The sequence below is a fragment of the Cynocephalus volans genome, chromosome 1 (genome assembly GCF_027409185.1).
Source record: "Cynocephalus volans isolate mCynVol1 chromosome 1, mCynVol1.pri, whole genome shotgun sequence".
Classification (NCBI taxonomy): domain Eukaryota; kingdom Metazoa; phylum Chordata; class Mammalia; order Dermoptera; family Cynocephalidae; genus Cynocephalus; species Cynocephalus volans.
In genome coordinates, this window is record NC_084460.1 from 10,003,946 (window position 1) to 10,017,328 (window position 13,383).

A 13,383-nucleotide genomic window follows, 5' to 3' on the forward strand; every position below is an offset into this window, starting at 1 on the left:
GAGCGGAAAGACTCCCAATCGGTCGCGTGTCTACGCTGGTGAACAAGAGGCTAGGGGTGGAGCGTGCGCGCCGCAGTGCAGGCTGGGACTGCTTGCCTTAGGCGGGACCTAGCTGCTGGCCGGAGCGCGGGAACGTTGAAAGTTCGGGTCCTGAGAGGTTGTTCGTGCCCTGGGAGTTAAGCGAGGCGTGGTGGCTTCTGAGGTACCGATCCTTGCCATAGGCTGGGCTGATTTTAAAGTTGTCTGTTTCCTAATCCAGACTCCCGGCCGAGGGGTCACAGCCGTTCTGTCCCCGCCAAGGGTCTACACTTAGGGCGGAGCGGGAGGCCGCTCTCCGGGGACCACGATGGTGGGCCTTGCTGACCGCCGCCTGCCAGCTCCAGCCTGCGACACGGGACGTGCCCTTCAGAAGCTCGATTTCCACGTCTGTAAAACGGGGTCCTAATAGCACACACGTTAGGTGTGAGGATTAAATGAGAAATAGCCATACGGAGTACTTAGCAAAGAACCTGGTATTTAGGGATCGGTCGTTAATTGTTCACTGTGACTGTCATGGCCGCTGTAGGACGGTTTCCATCGTTCTGTTTTTCTCTGTCTCTCGCACACAGTCCTATTTTCTGGGGCGTTCACATTTCTTCAGATTAAAGTTTGGGCACGTCTTGCCCCAAGCTGTCTATTGATTCGCTGGCCCTTCTGGTGTTGAGAGTCTTTCCTGGGAAATAGCTTTGTGCAAACATGTCGAAAGAGTATATTGAATATAATTTCGGTGTGCGTTATTCTGATGCAGCTCTCACTTTGATAGTTCAAATATATAATACATATAATACATCTGGTATCTAACACCACTTTTCCCTTTAACAGGAATACAAAAATAAAAAAGGCCCTGGACATTGCAAATAAACTAGAGAGAAGTGAAAAAAAATCTGAAGATGAAGGTATTTCAGACCATTTGCAGGCAGCTAAGAAGTTCCAAGGGGTTTTCTGTAAAACCAGCCGCCCTTGTGGATTTTTCTACTTCTTCTTATTTATGTGGCCGGAAGAAAAAAGTGAACCCTTATGAAAAAGTGGACCAAGAAAAATACTCTCATTTAGTACAGTCTGTCGTGTCATTCAAAGGCCGTGCCCAGACCCCAGAATCATTGCTGGAGGAAGATGCTTTACTCTATGGACCTGTGAGCAAGAGTAAATCCTCAAAGCAAGATGAGGAAACAAAAGGTCCACAAAACTGGTTTCCTATCTTCAATCCAGAGAGAAGTGTAAAACCAAATACAAGTGGCACTTCAATTCCTCTAAAAATCCCTTTGCAAAGGAAAATAATACCAAGTGTGACCCGGATCCTTCAGCAGACCATGACATCAGAACAGATTTTCTATTTGGAGAGGTGGAAACAGCGGATGATTCAGGAATTGGGAGAAGATGGCTTTGCAGAATACACTTCAAGTAATTCTTTTAATTCTGGTTCTGCATGTCACTGTGATTTCCAGAATATATGGCACTGATGTCAAAAGAATGTTGTTTTTCTAATCTTACTAATGAGGAACTACTTTCTAATAATAATAATTAGCATCAAATAGCACTTTATGTGTATTAGTTTACTTAATTCTCATGACAGTCCCATGAAGCATACTTTAAAAAATTATCCACATATTACAGATGAGGCTGAAGCACAAAGATCAAGTAGTTTGACTTAAAAAGGCATAAAATTAATTTGCTTTTTATAAGCTACAAACTTCGTATTAGAATTGCTTGTTTCTCTTGATTATGGGGAAAAAGTGAGTCACATGTTAACAGAATTTTAGTTTTTTGCTAGACAATCTGTTCAGAATCTAGTAAATAACTATTGCTCTACTTGTCAGTGTAAACTGACTGGTAAATTCACCCTGGCAACAGGTCAGAACACATGACCTATATTTAGATCTTTGTAAATTGAGATAATCAGATGCTCTTTATTAGGAACTGGGAGTAATAAATTTTAGTCTTCAACCCCTAACTTAGACAAGTTAGGAGAATAGCTTCCTTGAAACATATTCCATGCAAAAATAAAGACCGTAAGCACAGGCGAATTAGCTGGTCTCATAAGGATTACATGAGGGTACTTGAAAAAGTTTGTGGAAAAATTTGAATTAAATGACAATACTAAGAGCCGGCCCGTGGCTCACTTGGGAGAGTATGGTGCTGATAAGACCAAGGCCATGGGTTCGGATCCCTATATAGGGATGGCCGGTTAGCTCACTGCGGAGAGTGTGGTGCTAACACCAAGTCAGGTTAAGGTCCCCTTACCAGTCATCTTTTAAAAAAAAAAAAGACAATACTAATCTTTCCACGGACTTTTTGAAGACCCCCTCATATAGATATCTCTTGTTAAAGCTAAGTTTTACGATGATTATTCCTTAGCCCTGTTTCCCAGAGAGCAGTACACATAGACCTAGTGGTACACAAGCACTTTAATTTTTATTTTAAGAGCAGTGTACTTATTTTCCAACATCTTAAGAAAAAACAGTGTGTGTATGTAAATGTGTAAGGCATTAAACATACGGTCACATATGTTTTAAGAAAAATATTAAGCATATATAGGTGGTACCTGTATATGGCAAAAATGGTCAAGGCCTTATAACATTCTTCAGCTGTGTGGGGCAAGAACTATATGCAGGGGCTTACTGCCTTAAGAGAGTTAATTAGTAACAACCACCAAACTGTTCTCTGCCTTCTAAACAAGCAGCATAAAAATCTTTTAATGACATCTTAAGTTTTTTATTTGTACCACTAGAATTTAGAATTGACAGTTTCCTCATGAGAAGTTGTTTTGATTTTCTGTAAACCAGGAATGTCACAGCTTTTAGGAATCCTGAAAGGATTGTAATCCTGAAAGAAATGTAGAGGCACAAAGGGTTGGATCCCTGTACTGGCCAGCCATCACACAAAAAAAGAAAGAAATGTAAAGGCAGAAATCTGATGGGACATGTGGGACCCTAGAGTCTCTAGCTCTTGGCACAAAGTAAGGAAGTGGGCTGGTGGCCCTCTTGATAAAGGAGAGAAATTTCTGTCTGGAATGTGAATGAGCCCCAATAGCCCAAACAAAGAGAAAACTATAGTTGTTTTCTCATAGTCGACTTTGTTGATCTAGATTAGCACTCTGCTATTTCTCAGTTAACTCAGTAGCAACCTTAGAAGCAGAATTACTCTTTTTTAAAAAATAAATAAGTAAATAAGGGGCCAATCACATACAGAAAGAAAAAGCATATCAGAAGTCACTAAATTGGGGCCGGCCCCGTGGCGCACTCGGGAGAGTGCAGCGCTTGGGAGCTCAGCGGCGCTCCCGCAGTGGGTTCGGGTGCGCAGTGCGCAGTGCGGACGACACCAAGCCAAGGGTTACGATCCCCTTACCGGTCACAAAAAGACAAAAAAAAAAAAAAAAAGTCACTAAATTGATTAGTGGGTCTGGAGAGGCAGTCTAAAAAATACTGGATCAATAATTCCTTTCTGCCTGGTCTTGCCAAAGGCTAGAGGATAGAGATGTGCCCAGAGCCTGGCTTTCTTCCAAACACTTGAGCAATTTCCCAAGCATCAGTTAACCTGTTGAAAATCGGCAAAGATGAGAAAGTCTGACTTACTCTGATTTACATGTAAATGTTGATCATAACAAAGGGCTGGGGGTTATTTTTTAATATTTTGCCACACTGATCCTAAAATATCAGCCATCCTGCCAGTTCTATCAGAATATTGGAGACACATGAAATTTTTTTAATGTACTTTATACACTGGAACTTAAAAACATTTCACTTTCATTGCTTTAACACATTTCCACTTTCACTCCTTTAATTGAGTGAATACTCCAAATTGATGCTGCCTGTGATAAATCTATCCTTGAATCGTTTTTTTATTAAAATTAAAATTGACTCATATTTAATGTTCTGAGCCCTAGATTCTAAGGGATACTGTAATCTGGATTTCCATGTTTGTGGCCACATGTATGTGAAGTTTTAGAACTAAATACAAAAAAAAATTTTTTTTAAGAAAAAGTAAACAAAAGAAAATTTTAAAAAGGAAAAATTTTTCTTGTAAGCCTTTCATGTGCTGATAATTCCAATTGAACCAAGTAAATTTGGTGTAGAATAACTTAGTTCCTTAGTTGAATTACATTTAACTCTAAGTAATTTCCCAGAAGGGATGCCATTTTTTGCCAGTGGTAGAACTGACCTTTCAAAGTCTTTGTAAAAAATACTTGACAAACATAATACAGTTTAATATTACCTCATTAGATAGAATTGTTTTCCTCCTTTTCTGTGGGTCTGTCTCCAAGCATGTGTATTTCCTACTCTGTTGTATCTAAATGGTGATCTTTAGTTTGCCTTCCTTGCTCTGCTGTGTGGTGGACCAGAAAGAATACAGACTCTGGTGCCAGGCTGCCAGTCCAGCTTTTGCTTTTGGGCAAATTAGCAGCACTACCTAGGCCTGCAAGGACTCATTCATTCAAATGGGGGTAATGATCTCTATCGTGCTAGGTCATTGTGTTTGAAAATCAAATAATGTTTTGGAAGCACCAAACCACTGCTTAGCGTAACTATGTCCACCTTTCTTTCTCTCCGTCCCTTACCAAGAATCAAGTGAATACATAGTATTTTTTGCATTTGTTGAATCTTTTTGTATTCCATTTTCTTAACTTAAAACTGTATGAGGAAAAAAAAATTCAGAACACAGCAAACGTCTCAGACTGTTCCAGCACTAAAAAAAAAAGCACAAGAGAAGAATGTCACATTTTCCTCTCCCTCCCCCCTCAAACATCCAGTTCATTATTTTTAATTTGCATGTGCCTTGATTTTCATTCCTTGCCAGTCATGAATCCTGGAAATCTCTAGTAAAAGGATTCTCTCACCTATGTTCATAATTAAGTTTTGGTTGTAAAAAGAACTGTAAACAGAAGCACAGTTCCCTAAATTTCTAATGATTTTTTATCACAACCAGTTAAATTAAATTGAATTTTTGGGGGCCGGCCCGTGGCTCACTCGGGAGAGTGTGGTGCTGATAACACCAAGGCCACGGGTTCGTATCCCATATAGGGATGGCCGGTTAGCTCACTGGCTGAGCATGGTGCTGACAACACCAAGTCAAGGGTTAAGATCCCTTTACCAGTCATCTTTTAAAAAAAAAAAAAAATTTTTTTTAATAAATAAATAAATAAATTGAATTTTTGTTTTTGTTTTTTTGGGGGGGCGGCTGGCCTGTATGGGGATCTGATCCCATGATGTGGGTGTTAACAGCACCACACTCTCCCAAGTGAGCCAACCAGCAAGCCCTACTTATTAAATTGGATGCTGAAATACACAGAACCATAAACTACGTGTTGCCCCATAGCCCCCAGGTCTACAATTCTAGCTTTGGCCTAATTCTACTAGAAATATTTGACTTTAATCCATTTTATTCTAAACTATTCTAATCCATTTGGTTTTCAAAATGCATTCTTAGGTTTCACAAGAGGCTGAAATTTGCTGTCTTAGGGGTTGTCACTTAAAGGTAACTTTTGTGTGATTTTTAATTTTATTTAATTTTAATGTTATTGTTCAGAGTTTTTAGAGAATTTGTGTATTAGTACTGACTTTGTTTTGTTTTCCTTTTCCCCTGATTTTCTTTTCAGACATCTTTTTACAAGGGAAACAGTTCCATCAAGCCTTGGAAAGCATACTTTCACCCCAGGGGAACTTAAAAGAAAGAGATGAAAATCTCTTCGAATCTGGCTACATTGAAAGTGTCCAGCATGTTCTGAAAGATGTTACCGGAGTGCGAGCTCTTGAAAGCGGTGTTCAACATGAGACCTTAAAGTATGTAGGTCTGCTGGACTGTGTAGCAGAGTATCGGTAAGTATGATACTGTTTACATACATCACAGCGCAGAGCTGAATTAGTGCAGGGTGGGAAAGACAGTGCCTGTTGAAAGGTACTTTTTCCTCTTAATTCCCAAGGTGTGCCTGTAGGTATTTATAGCCTCTTCCTCTGTAACATTAAAACCTATGTGATAGGTAAAAGAATTGGGTGTGAGGCAAGAGGTAAGTAAGGATGCAGAGGGAACAGCCACATAGTCCTTGTCAATCAGTATTCCAAAATCAAACTGTTTAGTGGAGAAAAGATAGACTTTTCTGTATCTCTAGAATGGCCTGTTTTCCAGCTTGTACCTCTTCCCCTCTCCCCAAGCAAGATACCAGCCATAAGATCCAATTTGATTCCTGTGTTTTCTTTTCTGTTTTCCTAAAGATTACACCCATATTCTGATGGCCCTGAAAATTTTTTCCTGGCTTCCAGGCAGTGGTTGACATGGATAAGAACTCTGACCTTACTCAAGCTTCCTGCAGTTTTTAAATTGCTACTGCGTTACTGTTTGTCCCAGTTACTACAGATTCCAAGGGTAGCTATAACCTGCAGGTACCCCTATTCCAAATGAAGCATGTGAGCAGTAGGAACAGGATGGGGAAGAAAAATATGTACTTGTAACCCTTGAAGCTCTAGTTAAAATTTCAGTTTAAAAAAAAATTGGCAGAATATTCATTAGTCTGGAAACTGTGTTTAGACTACCAAACAGTTTTGTGCCATAGCTGCCTCATCTGAGAAGAGCCCTGTGTGCCAAGAAATTATTAATAGACTATTTTTGGTTGCCCTTTAGATTAACCAAGGGAGCCATATAGTCACTTCCACCCTAAGGCCTATAAGAAGTTCCTGATAACAAATGCTTTTTATAGAGGATTATTAAATATGTCCATAGCATGGATGGTTATTTATTTTTTGCTCTTTTAAGTCAGAACATCAATACTGAGAATATGAACACTGAACATTTTTGAAACTAAGATTTTATAAATTTCCGAAGGATTTTTAATGGGTAATATATGTACTTGGTTAACTTAAGCTGTTAAAAGTGAGTCTTCCACACCCACTCTGTATTTAACTTCCATTTAAAAAGTTCATGTGTTCCTGATTTATGACTAATATGTATAATTGTTTGTCCCCACCCTTACGTTCTTCTTTTTTCTTTTTTTTTTTTTTGACGACTGGCTGGTTCAGGGATGGAACCCTAACCAACTGAGCAAACTGCCCAGCCCCCCAGCCTCGCTTTTTAACACAACATGCTACACCCTACTTTTTTTTTTTTTTCACTTAACAATGTATCTTAGAGATCTGTCCTTATTAGTTCATATAGATCTACAACATTCTTTTCTATTTTAGTAATTTTCCACTGCCCAGAATTAATAGTTATTAACACTTTGTCACATTTGCTTCTAATTTTTTTTCTTCTTTTTTTAAGAAAAATAAAACATTACAAGTTAAGCCCAAATTCCCTTTAACTATCTCCTCCCTCCTCTCCCAGGCCCCTGGACAAAGGCAATCACTGTTATAAGTTTGGTACTGTGCCCATCTAGTCTACTTTCCACACTCTTTTACACACCACATTATAATACACATAAACACACAGCAACTGTGAGAGTCACAATATACTGAAATCTCTATATACACAGTGTCATAAAACTGGTAAATTACTGGAGTCAGGAACCAGGCTGCCTCCTTGTATCCAAATGTGAAAGTTTCTCTAAGCAGATGCACAGGTCCATTTGTTTGTCTGAGATGGGAGATATATTCAGTTGATCTGAAAGTAGCCCTGGGTATGAGTACTTCTTAAATATCCCAGGCACTTGGTAATCGCACCCAAGACATCAAGCCGTTGTTCTCTTATACATACCTAAAATGGAAATTGCTGGATCAAGGGTATGTGCATTTTAATAATAGTAGATATTAGTGTGTTTATTTGTGCATACCTTTAACAACACTGTTAATAATTTTGATAACACTATTTTTAATCTGTGTCTTGCATACTCGTGAGGCTGAGCATCTTTTCATTTGTTTAAGAGGTATTTGTGAACTGTCTTACTGCAAGTTTAATTTGGGTTTATGCTAAGATTTTTTAAAATTTATTTTTGATTGACAAATTATTTATGGGGTACAGTGTGATGTTTTGATATATGTAGACATGTAGGAAGATTAAATCAAGCTAATTAACATATTCATCACCTCACTTACTTTTTTGTGGTGTGAACTTTTAAAATCTACTCTTAGCAATTTTTAAATATACAATACATTGTTGTTAACCATGGTCATCATGCTGCTCAATAGATCGCTAAAACTTATCCCTTTTGTCTAACTGAAACTTTATACCCTTTGAGCAGCATCTCCCCTGCAGACCCGCCACTCCACTCCCCTCCCCTCACCTGTGCTAACCACCATTCGCCTCTGCTTCTCAGTTTGACTTTTCTCAATTCCACGTATAAGTGAGGTCATGCAGTATTAATCTTTCTGTGCCTGGCTTACTTCACTTAGCATAATGTCCTCCAGTTTCATCCGTGTTGTTGCAAATGACAGAATTTTGTTCTTTTTTAAGGCTGTATAGTATTCTATCGTGTATATATACCACATTTTCTTTATCCATTCATCCACTGATGGACACTTGTATTTTTTCCATATCTTGGCTATTGTGAATTATGCTGCAATGAACGTGGGAGTTCAGACATCCCTTAAACATAGTGGTTTTAATTCTCTTGGATATATACCCACAAGTGGGATTGCTGGCTCATTTGGTAATTCTATTTTTAGTATTTTGAGGAACTTCCATACAGTTTTCCAAAATCGCTATTCTAATTTACATACCAACAGTATGCCAGGATTCCCTTTTCTCCACATCCTTGCCAGTACTTGCTGTCTTTCATCTTTTTGACAATAGCCATTATAACATTTGTGAGGTGATGTCTCACTATGGTTTTTAATTGCATTTCCCTGATCACCAGAGATGTTGAGCATTTTTTCATATATCTATTGGCCATTCATACATCTTCTTTTGAGAATATCTGTTTATCTCCTTTGCCCTTTTTTTTTTTTTTTTCCCAGCAGCTGGCCAGTATGGGAATTTGAACCCTTGACCTTGTCCTTTGCCATTTTAAATTGGGTTTTCTTCCTATTAAGTTATTTGAGTTCCTTATATATTTGGATACTAGCATCTTATCAGTTGTATGGTTTGTAAATACTTTCTCCCATTTCATGGGTTTTCTCTTTACTCTGTTAATTGTTTCCTTTGCTTTACAGAAGCTTTTTTTTTTCATGGCAGCTGGCTGGTACAGGGATCTGAACCCTTGACCTTGGTGTTACAACCCTGCGCTCTAACCAACTGAGCTAACCAGCCAGGCTTTTTTATAATTTTGTAAAGTTCAATGACATCATCTCACACACAGAGAAGTGCTCCCTACAGAAGCTTTTTAATTTGATGCAATCCCATTTGTCTATTTTTGCTTTTGTTGCCTATGCTTTTGGTGTTCCATCTAAGAAATCATTGCCCAGACCAATGTCATAGAGCTTTTTCCCCTGTGTTTTCTTCCAGTAGTTTTCTTCTTGCCACTTCTGCCATCTTCAATTTCTTTTATCAATGTTTTATAGATTTCAGTATGCCACTAAGATATTTTTTTCCATTAAGTTCTACAATTATAGTACATTGCTCTAAACAGTGGTCTAAGGCAGAAATCTTTTTTTAAGGTATTTTGACTTATTCAGGTGAGAGAACTGGGAATGGCAGCCTCCTGTAGTTATTGGGGCCCTCATTTGCATAGATTGTCAAACTTAGCAATATTACAAAACAATTACAAAGGCAATAAAATTACCTCTAGACCTGCACTTTGTATTGAATAGAGTAGCCACTAACCACATATGGCTGTTGAGTACCTGAATGTGGCCAGTCCAAACTGAGATGTGCTGTAACTTTATACAAACTAAATTTCTTTTTTTTTTTTTTAAAGATGACCGGTAAGGGGATCTCAACCCTTGGCTTGGTGTTGTCAGCACCACGCTCAGCCAGTGAGCAAACCGGCCATCCCTATATAGGATCCGAACCCGTGGCCTTGGTGTTATCAGCACCACACTCTACCGAGTGAGCCACGGGCCGGCCCTATACAAACTAAATTTCAATGACTTAGTACAAAAAAGAATGTAAAATATCCTATTAATAACTTTTTAATGTTGATTATATGTTGAGATGATAATATTTGGGGGCTGGCTGGTTAGCTCAGTAGGTTAGAGTGAGGTGTTATAACACCAAGATCAAGGGTTTGGATCCCCACACTAGCCAGCCTCCAAAAAAGAAAAAAAAAAGAAAAGATAATATTTTGCATATGTTGGGTTAAGTAAAATATTAAAATTTCACCTATTTCTTTTTTTTCTTCTCTGATATTGTTACTAGAAAATTTAAAATGACATGTGTGACTCAGGTTTTGTTTCTTTTAGACAGTGCTACTCTAGACTGATCTTACAGGTACCTTGCATAAGTCTATCTAGAGCTATAGTGACATGCAACTGACATAAATACTTTGTACAAAATCTCCCTATAAACTGATTTTGAAATTGAAGTCATGAAAGACAGATTGAACAGGTAGATCCTGTTCTTTAAGAGTCTCTAGTTATCAGCCCACTCATCCTATAATATTTTTGATACTGCAGTTGGCAAGTATAAAACCCTACCAGGATGGGGGGAGTGGGGAAGAATACACTGGATATTTGACACTCCCCCCCCAAAAAAAAGTGGCAAGTATTTTTTTATTTTCCCAATATCCCTAATAGATACCCTACCCTGTATGTAAGTTTTTTTTTATTGAAACAGAATTGATTGTTATATCTGTGGGGTACAGAGTTGAATATCAATACCTGTGTGCAATATGTGATGCTCAAATCAGGATAATTAGTATATCCACCATTACACAATGTAATCATTTTTGTATGTAAATTTTTAGGACAGGGACCAGGTTTCCTTATTTGTATTTCTGCATATAGTTGGTGCCTACTGAATGTTGATGAATTTCAACGCCAGCTTTGGTTTCTGAGCAAGATAATTTTTGAGGCATCGTAATGCATTGTCCTCCATAATGGAGACTTTGCTACTGATCTGTTGTGTTTCATTCTGACAGATATTTGAAAATAATAAACCAAGACAATAAAAGATGTCATTTCAATTCCCCTGTGAACTATTGACGGAAAGGGGGCCCAAAGGAATTACAGGAAAGTTTAGAAACTTGAACAGCAGAAAAATCGTTTCCCAGCTTTCCCACATGGCCCACATCTGTAGCTCTTCATGGGTGCACTTCAGGACGCATTTTCCATCATACCTCCTCCCAGGCTCATCACTGACCTGAATCAAGGGGTCAGAAGAAAGAGCATCACACCTAATCCTAAGAAGTAAAGCCACTTTGGAAAGTGGAGAATAGAAGCAACAGTCATTGGGTGACAAGTAATAAATTATACGTAAGAGGAGAGTAGACCTAACAGAGTTTTTCAGTTTGAACTATTACCTACAAAGACTTTGTTTGGTTTCTCTTTAGGGGCAAGCTGTGTGTGATTGATTGGAAGACATCAGAGAGACCAAAGCCTTATATCCAAAATACATATGACAACCCACTGCAAGTTGTGGCATACGTGGGTGCCATAAACTATGATGCCAACTATAGCTTTCAGGTCAGGACAATGAGCTTCTACTTACTTGAAGCTTTGCCCAATGCTTGTTTACAGCTATTTAACTCCTTATGTTTTTAACTCTATTTTTATCCCACTGCTTACTCTTCCTTGTCCTCCCATTTTAAAAAGCACTTTTTTCCCCTCTTTCTGGGCTTTTTAAAAAATAGTTCTTTAATGACCACAGTTCATTCTTTAATGTTTTATCTGTTATCTTTGTGTTCTCATGTATCCTGGTGTAGTCTTTCATCAACCCACCTTAGAAATTGAGTTAGGAGATATTACTGTAGATTGTTTTGTACTGACAGAGTTTGCTCTGTAAGAAGGAAATGAACTTAAACTCTGGACCTAATGTAGAAATACTGGAATTGCCCTGTTTCTTCCTAGGTTCAGTGTGGCTTAATTGTGGTGGCCTACAAAGATGGATCCCCTGCCCACCCACACTTCATGGATGCAGAGCTCTGTTCCCACTACTGGGCCAAGTGGCTTCTTCGACTAGAAAAATATACAGAAAAGGAGAAGAATCAGAATATTGAGAAACCAGATTAGGGGCAGGATGCCATTTGGGAACATTCAGCACTTTCTCACTGTTTAGGAAGATATGAGCTGTTTACGATGATCTAAAAATGGAGGTGCCACCAGATCTGCGAACTATAACAACACAAGCAGAAGTATTAGTTTGTTGAAATCTATTGCAACAAAGGACAGAAAAGCCATAAAAGCCTAGATTTAAAGAGCTGGACTTTAGCACATAAAATTCCAACTATGCTACCTCTGATTGTTACTTATCTGAAAAGAGGGCAAGCAGATTGGCAGTCTTGTTGGTGACTCTTAGACTTCCTTATAGACCTTTTTGTGTCCCAGACAGGATGCCCAGTTCTTGAATTGATATTGGAAGGCAGTGAGGCTTAGTATGCCAAGCATTTCCCCAGGGTTCACTGGGAAGGAAGGGCCACACACCTCCAGGGTATGTGTGGAGGGAAACATACATCAGCCAACTACCACTGCCAGTGCGGTTTCCTAAAACTTGTTTCATATACAGTATTGAGGTTCCCTGTGTATTTCAGCTAGCAAAGAAAGCTCACACTTAACATTTTTAAAAAATAGATAGATGATCACTCAAGTAAACATTGCTGTCTGGAAAGATGGAGCATATTCTCTATGTTGTTGGCAATATTCCTTGGCATACCACCAAATAACCCCCAGAAGTAGCCAGAACCCAGTTTGAAAATCATAATTGTAGGCATTTTAGTAGCTATTTCTGGTGTCAGTCAGTGGATCATGTATACAGAGAAAATTTATCATATGTGGGATTTTTCAGCTATAGGGGAACAATAAAAAATTTTTTCTGTGTTTGATAGGCAATAAAAATCATTAGTTGTCATTGGGTTTGGGAAACTCAAATAAATGTCCATTATAGCCCTGGGAGAGAGTTTCCTGTTTTATGGAGTGGGCCTGTTAGCATTTAAGTTACAGTTGCCGCCTTAATACGCTGCTACGATCACTTTTTTCATTCATTAGCCATTAATGAGAAATAAAATACAAGATGTGAGTAATGAGATTTGGATTTGTTCCTTTCTATTTAAATTTGTGTGTTTAAAAAAAAAAAAAATAAATAATAAAAATAAAAATAAATAAATAAATAAATTTGTGTGTTTATAGAATAATTTCATAAACCTGGAAATTGTTTGGACTTTGTTTTTAGATTCAGATTTTTACCACTGTTCCAGTAGCTTTGGTATGTGTGCTGTGTAGATGTATAAAATGTATCCTCAGTAAGCTCTCAACTGTGATCACCTGACAAAGTAAGATTCAGGCAGGAGAGAAGAGGATTGAGGGAGACCTTGGTGTCTTTTTTTTTTTC

General features: G+C 38.3%; 1 protein-coding gene across 1 annotated transcript; it reads left to right on the forward strand.

Annotated features, from left to right (window-relative positions):
* The first annotated feature begins 123 nt into the window (after positions 1 to 123).
* On the forward strand, positions 124 to 13,067 carry MGME1 (mitochondrial genome maintenance exonuclease 1). The gene is made up of 5 exons (XM_063113300.1): positions 124 to 202; positions 862 to 1,440; positions 5,633 to 5,852; positions 11,390 to 11,522; positions 11,907 to 13,067. The coding sequence occupies exons 2-5, from the start codon at positions 930 to 932 to the stop codon at positions 12,066 to 12,068; spliced, it is 1,026 nt and encodes a 341-aa protein (XP_062969370.1). The 5' UTR covers positions 124 to 202; positions 862 to 929; the 3' UTR covers positions 12,069 to 13,067.
* The last annotated feature ends 316 nt before the right edge of the window (positions 13,068 to 13,383 follow it).